General features: G+C 46.0%; 1 protein-coding gene across 1 annotated transcript; it reads left to right on the forward strand.

The window, feature by feature from the left end:
• PRKAB1 (protein kinase AMP-activated non-catalytic subunit beta 1) lies at positions 1–17,045 on the forward strand. The gene is made up of 8 exons (XM_012756544.2): positions 1–159; positions 330–497; positions 8,706–8,869; positions 10,097–10,190; positions 10,478–10,592; positions 12,663–12,796; positions 15,459–15,527; positions 15,732–17,045. The coding sequence occupies exons 2-8, from the start codon at positions 339–341 to the stop codon at positions 15,807–15,809; spliced, it is 813 nt and encodes a 270-aa protein (XP_012611998.1). The 5' UTR covers positions 1–159; positions 330–338; the 3' UTR covers positions 15,810–17,045.
• The last annotated feature ends 1,937 nt before the right edge of the window (positions 17,046–18,982 follow it).

Raw genomic sequence — 18,982 nt, forward strand, 5'->3', positions numbered from 1 at the left:
TTCGCGCGCTGGGCTGGCCGCCGCCATCCCTACACCCTGGGCCGAGCCAACTCGCGCAGTCGCAGGAAGCGGAAGTTGCTAAGGGGTGGGAGAAAGTTGTTGGGAAAGTGTCGGGTTATTTTTGAGCTCCCTGGGTTCGCGCCGCGGTCGCCTGAGCAGGTAAAGGGCGATTGCGGGACCTCGTCAGCCCTGCTCAAGGGCTCAAGCCGGCTCTCGGCCCCGAGCCCCCTCACCCGAGGGGCGTGGTACCCTGGTGCTCCTTGCAGAGTCCCCTAGCCCGGGTCCCGTTCCTGGACTGAGGCTCCGACCGGCTTCCCGTGTCCCCTCAGACCCCCGTCATGGGCAACACAAGCAGCGAGCGCGCCGCGCTGGAGCGGCACGGTGGCCATAAGACTCCCCGGAGGGACAGCTCGGGGGGCACCAAGGACGGGGACAGGCCCAAGATCCTGATGGACAGCCCCGAGGACGCCGACCTCTTCCACTCCGAGGAAATCAAGGTGCGGGGATTGGAGGGAGAAGCGTTTCCCCTTATGTAGACGGGAGGAACCCTCTACTGTATTCCCGCCACATCCCCCCCAAAAGCCATCAGAACCGGAAGGGAGGTGGTACTTCACCCGGCACATTTAAAGCCAGGTGGCCCTTGTAAAAGCCCTCTTAGCAGTCCAGAATCCTGTGTCTAATTACCGATGTGAGAGAGTCACCCTGAGGGAGGAGGAACTCCCTTCGTTTAACATCATTAAGGAGAAAGCTCTGGGACAAGAGTTTCAAATTCTTAATTAATTGCAGTCGAGCTAGCAGTAATTGAGCATAGGTCTCTGCTTTTCTCTTAGGTCTAATTAATTTCACGCTTTGAGAAATCGTCCCTTATCTTTAGGTAGACTGGCACTTTTGTAAAAGTTGGTTTTGGAGTTTATTGTCCATTTTGAAGATAAACCGGAGCACACAGTTGAACAGCTGCTTGCAATTGCCAGAGGTGCTTAGTTATGCCTAACACTGTTGGGTCACCCTGCTTATTTAGAGCAAGCCTAGAAAAGTCAGTCGACTTCTGGAGGTCATTGAGTGGGTGGAGTGTCATTCTGAAGGAGGCAGCCAGCAGCTACTCAACTTTTCAGCTGTGTTGTTTAAATATGACTTAATATCTTAAGCAGACCAACACAAACATTTGTGCAGGCCAAATGTGGAATTCTTTCTGCAGTCTGTTTTAGTTCTGTCAATGGAAAAGAAGCCACACTCTGTAATACAATTAAAAGGTTTGGGCCGGGCGCTGTGGCTCACGCCTGTAATCCTAGCTCTTGGGAGGCCGAGGCGGGCGGATTGCTCAAGGTCAGGAGTTCAAAACCAGCCTGAGCAAGAGCGAGACCCCGTCTCTACTATAAATAGAAAGAAATTAATTGGCCAACTGATATATATATAAAAAAAATTAGCCGGGCATGGTGGCACATGCCTGTAGTCCCAGCTACCCGGGAGGCTGAGGCAGAAGGATCACTCGAGCCCAGGAGTTTGAGGTTGCTGTGAGCCAGGCTGACGCCACGGCACTCACTCTAGCCTGGGCAACAAAGCGAGACTCTGTCTCAAAAAAAAAAAAAAAAAAAAAAATAAGGTTTGTTCTGAGCCAAATTTGAGAACCTTGGCCAAGAACCACACCCAAGAAGCCTTAAGCAAGTGGACTTCCTGTGGTTTGGGTTGCAGTTTGGATTTTATACATTTCAGGGAGACAGGGATTACTGATAGTTCAATACATGGAAGGCATACACTGGTTTGGCCTGAAAAGGTGGGCCACCTCAAAGTGGGGGCTTACAAATTATAGGTGGGTTTAAAGATTCTTTGACTTGTAATTAGTTACAAAAGAAATGAAACTTTGTCTAAAGCCTTGGAATGTTTTAAGATAAGAAAGTCTGTTAATCAGAGACAAGCTACGGGTACCAGCCATATATTTGTTGTGTATGCCTGTCTGAGTTACAAAAGGTACCTAAAAGGAGGGAGAGGGGCATGAGGCGGCATGTCTGACCTCCCTTTCTTGGCCTGCAACTCAGTTTTAGGGTATCCCCTTGACCAGGAAGGGGTCCATTCAGTTGGGGGATGGAGGGAGTTTTAATGTTTTATTTTAGTTCACAATTCATTGAAAACTCAGATAATGCTTGACTTTGCTTCAGTAGCATTCCTGGTAGCCACCTTCATAAGGTTTGTGCTTCCAGCTGCTTGCCCAGTCCAAAGACACTTAGTGTGCCAGCAACTGATATCTATGTGGTATCCAAAAAGAGCTTATTCCTTAAAGGAGCAAAGTAGATTTAGGAAGGAGAAAGGTGACCTGTGCATAGTGTATTCTATTAGTATCCAGTTTCCTGTTAATTATCATTGTCTATTAGGCTGATTGCCTGGCAACTCATTCCACCTTTCCTCATGTTAGGCTGGGTGATTGATCACGTTACTATCTTACACCCTCACCTGGGTCTTAGTTTTGAGTCTTTAAAGTACTTGCTTTTATTTGTCCCTACATGCTGTGATTTGAACTTGCTTTCTGAATTTGTTGCTGGTTTGTTTTGTTTTGTTTTTGAGACAGTGTCTCACCCTGTTTTCTGGGCTAGAGTGCCATGGCGTCAGCCTAGCTCACAGCAACCTCAAACTCCTGGGCTCAAGTGATCCTCCTGCCTCAGCCTCCCAGGTAGCTGAGAATACAGGCACTCGCCGCCATGCCTGGCTAATTTTTTCTATTTTTAGTTGTTTGGCTAATTTATTTCTATTTATGGTAGAGACAAGGTCTCGCTCTTGCTCTGGATGGTTTCAAACTCCTGACCTTGAGCGATCATCCCGCCTCAGCCTCCTAGAGAGCTAGGATTACAGGCGTGAGCCACCGCACCTGGCTTATTTGTTGCATTCTTGAAAAGCTGTGTGCAAAGTGGACTTTAAAATCATGTTTCTCCAATGACTTGACATCCCTCCCCCTACAGTTAATTTTGGTCCCAAGAAGGCTGTTTAAAGGACACTATTGTTAGAAATGACCCACGGTGCTGTTAAGAAAATAGACCCTGCAGATTGTCTCGGCAAGGCAGAATCTTTACTTCTGATCAGAAGGGCACCTAGTGGCAGCAAGAGCAACCAGCCAGTGTGGGCTACAGGGGGGCTCCTCATCTTTTATCCCTAACGCAGACCTGTGGCTGTGTGTCACCCCATTGTCCAGGATTTCAACTGCACAGTCTTATTCTTACCCAATGGCTAAGGTGTGTTGCTAAGACACAAAGGAAGGGGTGTGGGTTAGGGGCTCTTAGTATAGTAAATGTTTAAAGTTGGCGGGCTAGTCAGGCACAGTAAGGTATGTGGAAGTGTGTTATTTCCTGTTACTTTGGCAGCAAAGATCAAGCCGAGGTTACCTCCCCCATCAATTTCCCCCTCTTTTATATTAGATTTTTTCACTCTTTTCTTCAAATTCAGTGAGGAGGAGGTGACTTTGGTGTTCTTGGTCTTCTAATAGTAATAACTTGTTTTCATATGGGGATGGAAGAGGTTATTTAATTAGGGCTGTTTCTATTCATCTTTGGATTAGTCCGTTAGCACAAGGGGTAATGCAACATCCCATTATGTTAAGACACCAAATACAGTAATTAAGGGAGTTAGTACTGACATCATTAACCCTTTCCGTTTTCTAAACCACTGTTCCATGAGGCTAGTGAAAGGGTCATCTATCCCTGAGTTTTCAGCTAGCCAAGGTGGTAAGCCCTTTCAGAGCTTTGGGGATTGTGTCACCCACAGTTGTGTTGTTGGGGGTGTAAGTGCAGCACTGGCCTCCAATCATGACACACCTTTTTCTGCTAATATGGTATCTAAAGCCATTTTATTTTCCCAAGTCACTTTACCAGTAGGTCCTAGTTGTTCAGCTATATCTTTGATGGCATTTCTGATATAATTTACAAATTTTTGTTGATTGTAGTATATGTAGTTGATCCACTCTATATTTTTATTTATACTGGATCACCAGAAGAATATGGATTCAAACCTAGCAGCTATTTGACTTCTAGCTTCGAATTCATTTGGTACCCCTGGGGAGACTCAAGTAGCATCAGTAAAAATATGGGGATCAAAAGATCCTCTGAGAGCATCTATTTCTCTTTTTCTCCCATGTCCCCTTTCCTTAAACGGGAGCTGATGGAATGCCAGGGTAAATGGGATGGCCAGTTGCACCAAAGTGCAGGTGCCACTCCATCTTTCGGTAGCACCGCAGTCTGTCTTTACAATACCACCACACGTCTCCTCGGGGCGTGGAGAGGGCAGGCTGATCCTGTAGCTTCTTGAAAGGCCAGGCTTTCACTGCACCCTGTCTTGTTTCCAAGAGACGCCACTCCCTCTTCCTGTCTAGAGAGACACAAGGTGAAGTTGAGACGTCAGACGCTGGTGGCCTCACGGACCTCGGGGTCTGACCCACAAGGCCCTTCATGTCAGGGAAGAGCAACGATAAGATTTTGCATGATTTATTTCCCCATGCCGTGGTCACTTGGAAGACAGCTACCATACAGTGCATGCCCGTAGGATCTAGACTATCCCAGTGATAAGGGAACTATTTGGGCCTTGGGTCTCCCTGTTGCACAGGCATGACAATTGCTTTTATTTAGGGTGCAGACAGAATATTTGATCCATTCTTTTTTTTTTTTTTTTTTTTTTTTGAGACAGAGTCTCGCTTTGTTGCCCAGGCTAGAGTGAGTGCCGTGGCGTCAGCCTAGCTCACAGCAACCTCAAACTCCTGGGCTCGAGTGATCCTTCTGCCTCAGCCTCCCGAGTAGCTGGGACTACAGGCATGCACCACCATGCCCGGCTAATTTTTTATATATATATCAGTTGGCCAATTAATTTCTTTCTATTTATAGTAGAGACGGGGTCTCGCTCAGGCTGGTTTTGAACTCCTGACCTTGAGCAATCCGCCCGCCTCGGCCTCCCAAGAGCTAGGATTACAGGCGTGAGCCACAGCGCCCGGCCCTATTTGATCCATTCTAACCAGGCGTTTTTATCTTTATACCCAATTTCTAGTGCAACTGTTTGCCTTAAATCCTTGACCTCTATAGTGGTTACCTTAGATGGGTTATTGGGGAAAGATACAGGTATATGCTATTGTCAGATTTTATAGAAGGTGCGGGGGATGTGACGGTTGAGGGAGGAGGCATTATTTTTAAAGAGAATTGTCCAGTTGGGTCTGTACCTGATATATCTGCTCCCATTCCAAAGGCTCTAGTTAAGGTTGTGTCTTCAGAAGTGGGGACATTTGTGGAAATATCACAGGGTTGCACTGATGTAGTTTGCAATTTGGTGGGGGATCCCTCTTCAAAAGTGGATTTTACATTTTAAGGTTGACCCAAGATTGCCTCCTGGTGATGTCCAACCTTGATATTGGGTTGTCCACCAAGCATCTACCCAGCAGTAGCATGGGCTACAAAGCTCGGGTTGTCTAGTGCATGGGCCAGTGGTAACATCTTGGGTTGGATTATTTGGTGGGGGAGGATGAGGGCAGAGGTATTTGTCAGCCCCAGAAAGCTGTCTTTGGTTTTCCAGGCTTCCACATGGTATAACCTGACAGGCGTCAGTTATGGTTTGAGGTGCTGTGAACTGGGAACATTGATCGTAAAAAGGCCTGCTGATAGCTGGAAAAGGGAAATGAAGATAATGCTAACTAAACCTTTCGGAAGGTTATTTTGGAGGGATTGGATGCAGGTTGGCCTCCTATCTTCCCTCTATGCGGAAGACTGCCTTTTTCACCCGTGTGTGGTGTGTCCGACCCTTCTCGGCTGTGAGGCCTGCTGTCTCTGTAGTCAGAAGCACTAAGAAGGGTCCCTTCCCGGGCTGGTTCGAGCTTCTCTTCCCTCCAGCCTTTGACCAGCACGTAGTCTCCAGGGCGATGTGGATGCACCAGAAGCTCAAGAGGCGGCGTTTGTGCCAGGAGTCCCCTCTCCCTGAGAGAGAGCAGACTGGAAGACAAACCAAGTATATAGTTCTTAAGAAATTGGTCTTTGGTTTCAAAGGTGGGGATGTCAGTGGTTGAACTGAGATAGGGATTTCATAGAGGGATAAGCCTAGGTCTTTTCGAGGGGCTATTCGGGTCCTTAAAAGGGCTATAGGCAAACATTTAGTCCAAGGTAACCTGGATTAATTTAGTAAGGCGATTTTTCAGAGTCTGGTTCATTCTTTCTACTCTTCCTGAGGAAGGAGGGTGCCGCCGGGGGTGTGATACTTCCATTTAATTCCTAAAACCTATATGAGTCCTTTGATGATATTAGCAGTAAAGTGACTCCGTTTATCTGAATCAGTGTTTTCGATCAGACCAAATCGGGTCACAGTATGTTCAATCAGGACTTTTACTACATTATTAGCAGTTGCCCCAGGTAGTGGAATCACTTCTAGTGAGATGATGATCTACAACTACAAGAAGGTATTCGAGGCTGGGCATTTCTGTGTAGTCAATTTGAATGCTTTGGAATGACCATAACCCAGGGTTCCTTCCCCCAGAGGGCGCCTGTCTTAGAGCTTGCTTAGTAGTTTTCTGGCATGTTGTGCATCCCTCAGAGGTTTGTTTGGCTAACATGTAGACACCTATGCAACCATAAATGCGGAGAGTCCCATCATACATTGCTTGGGGACCCCAGTGATTACTCTGGTGGTGCTGGGTTAAATTTCTCATCTGTTTGGATAGCATTTCCCTTCTATCAGGCAATAGCCATCTTCCCTTTGAATCTTCTTCTGCCCCTACTTTCCTTAGTTGTTCTTTTTCTGCTGAGGTAAAAATGGGGGTGGCAACAGGGGCAGGGGGATATGGTGTTAAATGGAATATTGGCGTTTCTGAGGAGAGAGCAGCCTGTTTAGCTACTTCATCTGCTAAATTATTTCCCCCGGTGTTCAAAGAAACACCCTTTTGATGTCCTGGAACATGAACTACAGCTATTTCTTCTGGTAACATTAGACTTTCTAAAGTTTGGGTTATTAACTCTTTATTAAGTTTTTACCTTTACTATTAATTAGCCCTCATTTCAGCCAGATTTTCCCAAAGGTATGAACTACTCCAAAGGCATATTTGTAGTCTGTGTAGATGGTCCTTTCTTTGTTAAAAATTTTAAGGCTTGGTTGAGACCATATAGTTCACAAGTTGGGGCTGACCATCCCTTCGGGAGTCTTCCTGATTCTATTATGGTTATCTACCCCCTACACCATGAGCATCAAACTACTTTCTTCAAGGAGTATTTGTTCTATTGCTGTTCCAAAACTTCTACAAGAAGTGTTTAGTGTACACATACTATGCAGAGGATTATTTTAAGTAGCATCCATTCTCATTTCATCAGAAGTTGTTGAAATGATACAGCCAGATACATGATTGAATGGAGAAAAGTTATGGATTCTTTTAACTACACTTGGGCACTGTTTTGAATACAGTTAGTTATCACATCCTCAGGATAAAGTGATTCTAGTCTGTTACTCTTTAATCTGTAGATTTTGCTGGAATTCAAAGAATGTAGGCATCTTTTAGATAAGCTTAGCTTGGTATTTGAAATGAAGGTGCTAGAAGCCCCATTTAACTCTGTTAAGAGTCTTTCCCAGCCTGAAACTCCTGCTCTTTTAAAGTCTTTGGCTTCTGACTAGGAAAAAATGTGAAAGATCTATAACCACATATATTTTACCTATAGTCAAATGAGTTTCTCTCTTATTCTGGAATACCTCAGTTATAAGGTGCCAACCACACCGAAAGTTACTGTTTACCATAATTAGTGGTCAGCCTTTGTCTTGTCTTTTTCTCCCCAGTGCCTGGACAGCACTTAGTAATTTTTCCCTTCCTCAGAATCTAGATTTGCCAGTTTTCAAGTTGACAGCTCTAGAATTATTCCTGATTTTCATTTGTAGTCATAGATTGCTTAAGGATAGGGATATGTTCTGAGAAATATGTCATCGGGTGATTTCATTTTTGTGAGAACATCATGGAGTGTACTTACATAAACCTAGGTGGTGTAGCCTACTACACACCTAGGCTACATGGTACAGTCTATCGCTCCTAGGCTATAAACCTATCCATCATGTTAGTGTACTGAATACTGCAGGCAGTTGTAACACAATGGTAAGTATGTGTAGCCAGACACATCTAAACATAGAAAAGATACAGCACAAATATGGTATTACAGTCTTATGGGACTACTGACATATAAGCAGTCCATTGCTGACCAAGATGTCATTATGCAGTGCATGACTGTACTTCAAATTTTGCTTAATTAACAGGAAAATGACATTTATTAAGCTAGTCTTGGGTGTGTTTCAGCCTCTTCCAAGTGGGTTTTATAGTTTCCCCTAGATTTTTGATGTAGACTTCTTTAATGACAACAATAGCTGATAATTATTAAGTACTCATTATGTGTCAGACACTATGCAGAGCATTTTATGTAGACTGTCTCACTCAGTCTTTACCACAGCCTTAAGAAATAATTTTTTATTTGAACAGCAACTGCCTAAAGCTGAGTAAAATAAAGGAAAGTATTAATTTTATAGAAAGAAAAAAAAATAATTATTTTTATTTCTATTTTGCCAGTGGGGAAACTGAGGCACCACACTAGTAAGTCACCAAGCCTGATACGAACCTACATGGCAATGGCTGCCTCTTTAGAATGAATCGTGAATATTAGAGTAACTGTCTGTTGTAGAGAACTCACTAATGGCTTCCTGTTGCTAGTAAACCACTCTCCTTCTAGGCTCCAGAAAAGGAGGAATTCCTGGCCTGGCAGCACGATCTGGAAGTGAATGATAAAGCTCCCGCGCAGGCTCGGCCAACTGTATTTCGGTGGACAGGGGGCGGAAAGGAAGTTTACTTATCTGGGTCCTTCAACAACTGGAGTAAACTTCCCCTCACAAGAAGGTAATTGCCTGGGGAGTGTTCACATATTTGCTTCACCCATGGATGCTTTTGTTTTTGAAAGATCCCTGTAGGTGAATAGAAAAAGATGATTTTTCTACTTGGTGTCCATTTTTATAGGGTTCAAATCCCAAACTCAAGCAGTCTCTAGATTTAGAGCACATTTTAGAAGAAAGCAACATCACTTGGTGCAGAGTATTTCTGCATTACGGACGTCTTTCACTTCACATACTCAGCTATATATTTGTCCAGTGGGGACTCAGAAACACGGAGGTCTGTCCCTCACGCAGTGAGAGATCACTGGGCTGGGAATCTTAGAGAGCCAGCTTTGAGCCCACTTTGGCTGTGCTAACAGTCACTTAACCCCTGGAGCCTCAGCGTTCCTTTCTGTAAAAAAGTAATGTTGGACTGCATGATCCCTGAGGTTTCTTTTCTCTGTGTATTACTTTTGTTTGAAAGGTACATGATATGTAGGCGTCATTAGCAAGGATATAATAAGACACTTGATAAGCATCAGTGAGACACTTCGACCCTACCTAGCATGGGCTTCCGTCTCCATTTGTCAATGAGAAAGTGTCTTCACTAGGGAGCAGTCTTAAGGAAATGAAGGGAGAAATCCCGCCCTGCTGGGCCAGGCCTCGATTTTGTCAGGGGCTGCCTGCTTTGCAGTGGGAACGCTGGAGGAGGAGGAAGGCACTCGGCATAGTAGTCACAGCCGGTTCAAGTCAGGGGAATAAAACGGCCAGATGAGAGAGCTCTCCCAGAATCCTTTTCTAGTAGTTACATAACTTACTTTAGAGAACATTTGTGCCTCCTATTAAATTGATCTCCTCCCTTGCCCAAGGCAGACTGACAGAGGGTAACACGAGGCAGCTTGCTGTTTATCTTGTGTTGTCGTCATCCTTGGCACCCAGGGCTGCGGGTGGTATTTTACATGCAGCTTGAGAAGGACAAAGGCCTGTTTGTTGACCTTTTAATGTTAGGGATGTGGGTTCCTGGTATTTGGGCAAAGTTGAGTTTTCAGGAAAACCTTTTACACTGCTGCTTCCTTGTAGCCTTTCTAGATTGAGATAATTATACTGAATTGTCTAATTGAGTTAAAAATGTTTGTTCTCCTGCAGCTGAACTCTGGGTTTTACACGGAAATGTTTTTTTCCATAGCTGGTTTGGCAAGTAAGCTAAGAGGGCAGCCCACCCAGCTGAAATCCTCTGCTTCCTTTTTCCTTGCAGCCACAATAACTTTGTAGCCATCCTGGATCTGCCCGAAGGAGAGCATCAGTACAAGTTCTTTGTGGATGGTCAGTGGACACACGACCCTTCTGAGGTACTCTTCCTCCGCCCTTGGTCCTCTTGCCCCGTGGCCTGTACGGTCCAAATGAATCACCTTCCCTTATGCATTGTTGTCAGGTCCCTTTGCCTTGCTGGTAAAAGTCCCTGTGTGTGGCTGAGCTAGGTAGCAGCAGTAACTACCAGACAGTTGGTGAAGTTGACCAAGATGAGCAGGGTGGCTAGCCAGGAGAGGAGGCCTTCCATCAAGGAATTCCAAATCCTCTGAAGAACCACCCCACAGACCTTCCACGTTATGATTTCTCCCTGTCTGTCTCTTCCCAGCCAATAGTAACCAGCCAGCTTGGCACAGTTAACAACATCATTCAAGTGAAGAAAACTGACTTTGAAGTATTTGATGCTTTAATGGTGGATTCCCAAAAGTGCTCCGATGTGTCTGGTATGAACAGTTATTTTATACCACATGTCTGCAGGTGGGGGCTTTGCAGTCTGGAAATCCTCTTGTTTCCCTTGCCTCTTACTCTTGAGCTAAATCTACCCAGTCAGGTGGACATTTATAGCTCCCTTAAGAGCCACAAAACTTGATTCCTAACTCTGTCAGGTCAGGTTGTTGAAACATAGCCCCAACAGAGCTGTAAATCATTTCCTGGTCATCCCAAGTATTCAGTAGGTCTGCTTGCCCACAGAAAGTAGACAGTGGAAACAGAACCAGAGCTTGATCTCGTCCTCGGGGCAGGGCTGAAGAGGCCTTGGAGGGCCAGTCAGTGACAAGCCAACACTGGGGACGCCTGCCAGCTCACTTCCTGCTCATGGTGCCTGGAGAATTTCTGCCTGACAGGTGATAAATGGACACCTCAGTGACCTTGGGCATCACTGTGAGGTACATTAGCGCCTTGTCAAGAGTCTCTTCAGGGGAGGAGGAAGCTGACCCCGGGAAACAGTCCCCATGGCACAGCTGTCCTTTGTGGGAACCTGCTCAGTGCCGTCCTGATAAGACTTTCCCATCTTCCAAGAGTCTTTTCAAACATCAAGGTTTCAATAAATTGCCTTCTATCCAAATCCCACAGGAAGAAACTATCTAGAACATATTATGTACAATTCAGGGGAAAAGACGGCTTGTAATCCGCAGCGTCACTGCCAGCTGCACTGCCCCTTCCTGTGAGCGGAGGTTTAACAATTCCTGGCCCCTGTGGGAGGCAGTGAAAAGATTCCCCAGGAGCATGTCTGGCACTCGAAGAAAATGGAGTCCGTGCAGTTTACAGGACGATTCTTCTTCATCGCCTGGCGGGGCCCGGAGGTTCTGCCAGCGGGTTCTCTCATTGTTACCAGTTCAGAAATGACAGTGGTAAATGGTCATGGTGGGCTCATGGCTGGTAGGTCAGGTAGTTGAACAGGACTTGGAAATCCAAAATTAGTGTGCTTTTATCTTGATTGTTAGCAAATCTTTTAGAGATACCATTCATTTCTTTTTCGGATTAAGAATCGGGGGTTGCTGGTAAATGTAATTTTAGGCCACACACCAAAGCTTTTAGTCAAGTTTCCACAGTATAGATCACCTGGGGAGCGAAAACTTACCCCTCACTGCTTCAAGCACTCTACAGACTTTATAGCTAGACATTCACTTTCCTAAAATACCATTTATTTATTCCTCATAGCTCAGTTTTCTGCACTTAATGCTTTTCTCAGTTTCTTGCTGTGATACGGTTGGTTCGTATAAGGAGGCCTGTCCCCTAGAAAATGACATTGGGGGAAGTGGCAGAGGAGGGCGTGCGTGTCAGGTTTATTCTGGATCTGCCCAGGGGTCTGGCGACCAGAACCCATCCCACATGTTCTGTGGATAATTGCTTGGTACCTTCCAGCTGGCCAAACACCACTAAATGAACTGCTGCTAACATTATGAAGCAGTGTTCTTCTAGACGCTTCTTTATCTGTAATTAGAGGTACTCAAGAGTTTGGAAGAAACCTAAGTATAATGGAGTCAAAGAGCTTTTAGAAATCAGGCTTTTGATTTTCTTTTCCGTTTCAAAATGTGCCAGTGCCTCATATAACCTGTTTTTCCACTGCTTCTGTATAAACAGACTGCCACATCTTCCGTTTTATTCTGGCTGGTGGTGCTCCTAACTTGGGCTTAGCCACTTAATCATCACTTGAAGCCTTGAGCTTCTTTGTGGACTCTGCCAGCCCCGCCTGAAGCGAGAGGAAGCATTATTCTGCGTGGTGGGTGAGGTTAGCTTATTGAGAACAGCCTCCCTGCTGTCTGACCCAGACTTGCCGGCTGTGCCCCAGCTGCTGTCTCCCCCAGGGCATCTGAGCTTACTCCCGCGTGTTACGCCAGTCCTCAGACTGCAGAGGGTTTCTCGTTTCCTCCTTGGAGCCTGTATATCCTTCAAGAGGATATAAATCCGTATTGAGGGAACAAAAAACAAGGAAAACTAGATGACAATGCCATAGATTAAATAAGACTGCTCCTAATTGTCAAAGTAAATGTGCTGTCACTGTCTCCCAACAGAGCTGTCCAGTTCCCCGCCAGGCCCCTACCATCAGGAGCCCTACATCTGCAAACCAGAAGAGCGGTTTAAAGCACCGCCCATTCTCCCTCCGCATCTGCTCCAGGTCATCCTGAACAAGGACACAGGCATCTCTGTGAGTGCATGGGCGTCTGCCCGACCGTCCTCCGTGGTCCTGTTCAGATGCTCCCCTTCCTGTCCACCTCTTAAAAGCATCTGGTGAACAAGCTCAGTGTCGCCTAGCACTGTGAACTGCCATAGTCTACCTCCACATCAGGATAGGCTGCTAGCACGAGGTTCCAGGGTGCCGGACTGCCTCTGTCCCACCGAGCCTTTCTGCACTTTCTTTCTTGCCTTTGAGTCCTGCCTTAGCCTAAGCCCCATTCCATTTAAATGTCACAGTAAGATATATAACCACCCCTTCTTAGTAAGCTACGTATTGGCGCTCTACCTTTGGCCCAATTTTAGAATCTAGTTTTAATCACTGAATTGCTTTTAGAAACATCAGTGCTTATGGATCAAAATTTGGGGTATCTGGGTGACATGCATTTCCTCTGGGAAATTGATCCTACATGTAAAAAAGGAAGTGTGCATTTTCGTGGATCCCAAAGAATAGCCAGTTATTTCTTTGTGGCTAATTTTCCATTTTGGTTCCCTGGCTCTGGAGTGTACAGCGTGGTCGTAATTCTAGGAAACGAGAGGCTCTCCAGTGTCGTCCAGGCCTCCTTTTAAAAGGCACAAATTTGTAAGGTGCTGAAGTGACCGCGTTGCTGAGTAGAACTCCACCCTGAGATAGAGGACACAAGTGCTGAGACGAGCTAGAAGTGTGTGGGTGTCCCCCACAGCGGTCACTGCCACGTTGCCAGGGCCCCAGTATTTGTTACCTAATCCCAATGGGACTCAACATTTCTTGGGACACCAGGTTCCCTCCTGTGCCAAGAGTCCTCCAAGCATGCGCCTGACCCCTTCCCATAGGCAGGGAAGAAGCCGGTCGTAAGGACCAGCATGCCTCAGCCCACTGTGTTTCCAGCGCTTAAGTTGGCAACATCTCAGCTGTCACAGGTAAAGAACTGCAAGGGCATTTAGCTTCTAAGAAGTACTTAGGTCAAGCTGTTTCTCTTAACTCTGATTTTACAAAGGTTTTGTAAGTTAGATGACTTTCAATGCCCTGCTAAGCTAGAAAGGTTTTGTTTTATTTTTTCCTGGAAAGTAGAGGCATCACTAGCTGGTTTCTCTGATGGAAACTACTTCTGGAGATAGACCAGCTGAGAGCGGCCCAAGGATCAGGGTCAGGAACCCTCTGTCCAAGACAGCACTGAGGTCTGACACAAACTTTGGCTCTAGTTGTAATACTAAATGGCTAATGTTTATTGTGCCCTGAACTCTAGTTGAAGTGCTTTTCGTCTATTCTTATTTAAGCCTCATAATAAACCTGTGAAGGTAGGTACTATTGTTATCCCCATTTTACAGATGGGGAAGCTGAGACACAGAGAACTTAAGTAACATCCCAGAGAGAACGCTTAAAAATCTACTCTGAGATTTTCAAGAATACAATACATTGTAATTAACAAGTCACCATGTTGTATAATTGATCTCTTAAACTTAGTCTTTCCAACCTAAAGAATGTGAAAAATTTCATATTCTTTGACCAACATCTCCCCACCCTCAGCCTCTGGTAACCAACATTCTACTCTCTGAGTTTGACTTTTTTAGTTTCTAAATGTGAGATCATGTGGTATTTGTCTTTCTGTGCCTGGCTTATTTCATTTGTCCTCCAGGTTCATCCATTTTTGCAAGGGGTAGGATTTCCCTTTTTAAGGCTGAATAGTATCCCATCGTGCATATACCACCACGTTTTCTTTATCCGGTCGTCCATCGATGGACACCTAGGTGGATTCCGTATCTTGAATGTTGCTGTGCAGCTATCTTTTCAACATACTGATCTCACTTCTTTTGGATGTATGCCCAGGAATGGGGTTGCTGGAACATGTGATAGTTCTAGTTTGAATTTTTTGAGGAACCTCTATACTGTTTTCATAATGGCTGGACTAATGTACATACCTGTCAACAGTGCACTAAGAGCAGATTTTTATCACCACAAAAAATATGTGAGGTAATGCTTATGTTAGTGAGCTCAATGTAGCCATTCCACAGTGTATGCATGTCTTAAAACGTGTGTTAAATATATACAATTTTTATCTGTTAATTTTAACCACTTTGGTACGGTGCTCACTGGCCACGAAACTTTGCCCACAGCTGGTACTCATAGTCCCCATGGTTTGTGCTGTGCGTTGATGATGAATCCACTTTGCTCTTGTGAAAAGCACTGACAGCTTGTTTTACTTTACAGGCAGCTTTACTTGTAATGTAAATTAGAATAGGTAACATATGTATATGTTTTCATTTTTAAATGTTCACAATTTTCTAATTTTACATTTATCAAAATAAAAGTCATATCACGGCTGTCGGCTAAAGTTGCTGTGCACATTCATCTGTGGCTATCGACTATAGTCAATGCTCGTACCCAAATGGTTAGAAATTAGTGCCTTCAACAGCCAAGCCCCTTCCTGCCCATCCCTCCCAGGGAAAGCCCAATGGAGACACAGACCAGTGCCTCCAGCGAGCACGCAGGGCGCTGCCTTTGGGTCAGAGGTCACTACCCTCACGCCACCTGTCGCCCTGGCTTGCAAGCAGGGTCGGCACGAGAGCCCACCTCTTCACCTTCAATACCCAGTGCTGTGAAATAAAGAGGAGAATCTTGATTTCCAAATCCTAAATCTGCCATTTTTCCCTCACAGTGTGATCCGGCGTTGCTCCCTGAGCCCAATCACGTCATGTTGAACCACCTCTATGCACTTTCTATCAAGGTAATGACATGTCTGTCATTAGAGCTGTCTCTCAATGTGTGCTCAGAGGGCTCCTAGCAGCAGAATTACCTGTGGATACTGACTTAGAGGGCAGGGTCCAGGCCTCAGGTTCTGAAGGTGGGCCCAGGAATGATTCTCATGTGCTTTAAAGTTTGAACCCCTCAACTCAGTCCTGCCTTTGACAATTTCCACCCTCTTCCCTAGGACGGAGTGATGGTGCTCAGCGCAACCCACCGGTACAAGAAGAAGTATGTCACTACCTTGTTATACAAGCCCATATGAGAGCCGGGGACAGCCGCGGGAAACAGTCTGCACTGGCAGGCTCCACGCGTGCATGCTGTCCCCTCCAGGGAATGGACTGCAACCTCTCGTTTCACACTCTTTGTACGACATTTCATACCTGTCCTAGTCCTACTTGAAGGTTTGTCCAGGCACAGCAGCTCCTGAAGAGCCTGGGTCTGTAACAGGCCTCGTGGCACCCCATGGCTGTGAGCTGCAGGGGCTCTGCAAGGCCAAGAGAGGACCTGTAGCCTCCGCACCCAAGTGCATGGGGCCGGTGTGATTCTAAACCCTACATCCTCTCAACGGGCCATGGAGATTCTTCTTAAGCCAAAAGAGATGCAGCCACTTTGCTAGTGAAGATCTGGCACGAGAGGCCACACATCATTTCTAATCGTCAGTGCATTTGTAAGGCCATCGGCTTGTTCCTGTTGAGGCCTGGCTGTGAAACGCAGTACAGTATTGGTCCTGCCTGTCCTTCAAAATCAAAGCAATAAATTATCTCCCATTCTCTGCTCCAGGGAGGCGTAATTTCTGTAGAAATTAGAAGCGGTCTGACTTCCAGATGAAGTTCTACAGTTGTTTTACACTTACGTGCACTACGTATTTTTTTAACCAGCGGTGGCTGGCTATACAGCCTTAAAGCAATTTTTAAGTCACACGACTAGAATATAGATCATGTGAACTGTGCTCAGCAATAATCTGTTCTCAGAACAGACTTTAAACCCGCTGCCGGATTTCTCCATTAAGCTGGTTGATCCCGAGGACTGACCATCATCAGCCGGACGGTGTCTGGCTTTTTATTCCCGTTGTGATGAGGCAACTGTTGCCACAAGAAACACCCCACTCTCCTTTCCATTACAGCCTGTGCCACTTGGTTCGGGAACCTCTGCCCCTAGTTAGCAAAGGCGGCTGCAGCAGTTGCTACTGCTTATTCTGGAAGGAATTTAGGACTCGACAGCGGCCTCGTCCTTGGGATCAGATGGACCTCCTTACACGCAGCTCAGTTTCCAGGGAGATGTCACAGACATGCCTGTTAGCTTCTGCTGCCTGGGTGACAGGAACCTGTGCTATCGTTATACTCTTTGTTCCTGCTGGGAGAGGGAGGAAGGAGCTCCCTGGTTTCCAGTATTTATCTGGTAAACCTGAGTTCGGGGTGCCCTTTTTTGTTACTGTTCTCAAAACACTGAATTACTGTCACCTTGACGTACAAGTTTCAATAAAGCTTTGTAAAAATAATTGGACATGTACTTGGAGGAAACTTTGATTTCATTCAGTCCTTTGAAGAAGAGACTGGAATCCTCCAGGGGCTTATTCGGTACCAGCCTTGTGGCATTCATGTGAGCGGACAAGGCTGCACCTTGGGGGCTGAGGGTCATTCCTCTGATCCACCCATTCACTGTGTAGTTTGGAGGCCTGGTAAGGCGCCCCCAAAACTGAGCCCCTCCAACCTGCTTAGTGGTGAGGGGAGCTGAAGAGAGAACAGCGAAGGTTCCTGGCTTGGGCAGGTTGGTGGCATCCCCAGGCCGGAGGTATTGCTTCCTTTTGTTCATAAACAAGCTTCGCAGGGGAGCCTGGGATCTCATGACACTGCCTTGTGAGATACCAGGACGTTTCTGGAGTCAGAGCCGTTCTCATCAACTGAAAGGAGCTCTGTCCCTCCTTCCTAAAAGATAGAAGGTTACAGATGTCCCTTTAAAAAACCTTTTCTTCATAAGGCATCAGGAAACTTTTAAATAAATCTAACAGAAAAGGGAAGCTGACGGTATCACCTGGTCACTTGAGGTGGAAGGTACCCTGGAAAGCATTGCTAGCTGGATAATGTCTGCCTTATCTTGACAATCTGAATGCTACAGGAACCCTGAGTTTTGGGGACTAAGATTATTGAAGTAGCCTAAGGGAACAGACATAACAATCTTCTTTCCAAAGTTGGATAAAATATTAGAAAATACATAGCTAAGCTCAGAAATTAAGAGGTACATTCACATACTGAAAACAGAAAAGCCCTTGTTCTGCAGGTGAGCTGGGAACAGCCTTCCACCCAGGGTAGGGGTGTGGGGGGAGGCGGTGGGGCCAGGACCCAGCTCTGAGCTACAGGAACAGGGTTTGACACCTGAGCGGGAGGCTCCCTGCATGAGTAAGCCCAGAATAGCACTGCCCTTCCTGTGATGGGGATTAGCACGTCTGGCTGCCAGCCAGGGTCAGGGCCGGGGGGAGCCGCGAGCCCCGGACTGCAGGTGGACACAGCAAGAAGTCAGAAAATCCAACATGCAAATGAGATCTACCCAAAGTCCAGGAAACCAGAGCTGAAAATACAACATGAAAACTATTTTACAGGAACCAATCACCCTATAAGAGTCCTCCAAGCCCTGGGACCACAGGGGACTCCCAGGTGAGGTAACTGCTGGGGCGAAAGAGAGTAGGCACACCCACAAAACACGGTGTCAGAGACAGCATTCTCCTACGTGTGTGCACATATTTAAAAAACTGCATTTTCTTTAAAAAGCAACACCAAGTCCATTATGGTCCAGCACCTGCCCACAGACCCAGGTGAAAGGCTTCATATCCAAGAAGCTAAAGGTTATCAAGGTGAATTTATGGAGGTGAAAAAGGAGACCCTGCTTTGCCCAAATCACAGGGGCAAAGCCACATGTCAAATTGGGGTGTCCTGTGACTCGGGCAATGCCTTCTCCATTACGCTCCCTTTATGGGTGAGGAAGACTTACATGGTTCGTTAAACCTTAACTTCAATTGCTTTGGAATGAAGATACATTTCTTCCTCTGGAAATTGATATGCAGATGAATTTATAGAGCCAAATTAAGGCTTGAAAATTAAAATGTAAAGGGAAACAGTATTACAGGGTAAATAGAACCATAATCAAAACACTGGAACCAAAGATGAAAGGACCCAGGCAAGGCTATTCCCTTCCTGCGGCTCCACTTCTCATGGCTGCAAGTCTGAGGGGAGTTGACAGCACTCCAGATGGGTCACAAGCCTGGCGTGGCCACCTGAGTGGCCATTCCTCCACTGTCCCCTGCCTCTCAGAGTGGACACTGGGCAGTGATCAGGGATATTGACCCAGATCCGTTGTTGACCAGCTGTGTGACCTCGAGCAAGTCACATGGCCTCTGTTAGCCTGATTTCCTCCCTTGAAAAATGACAGGGATTGGACTAG

Source organism: Microcebus murinus, chromosome 22 (assembly GCF_040939455.1).
Source record: "Microcebus murinus isolate Inina chromosome 22, M.murinus_Inina_mat1.0, whole genome shotgun sequence".
Taxonomy (NCBI): Eukaryota; Metazoa; Chordata; class Mammalia; order Primates; family Cheirogaleidae; genus Microcebus; species Microcebus murinus.

Excerpts from the sequence above, each read along its gene's own strand:
- PRKAB1 (XM_012756544.2), top strand. The coding sequence starts at position 339 with ATGGGCAACACAAGCAGCGAGCGCGCCGCGCTGGAGCGGCACGGTGGC. Across the intron at positions 10,191-10,477 it reads GGACACACGACCCTTCTGAG|CCAATAGTAACCAGCCAGCT; the intron begins GTACTCTTCCTC and ends GTCTCTTCCCAG. Across the intron at positions 12,797-15,458 it reads ACAAGGACACAGGCATCTCT|TGTGATCCGGCGTTGCTCCC; the intron begins GTGAGTGCATGG and ends TTTCCCTCACAG.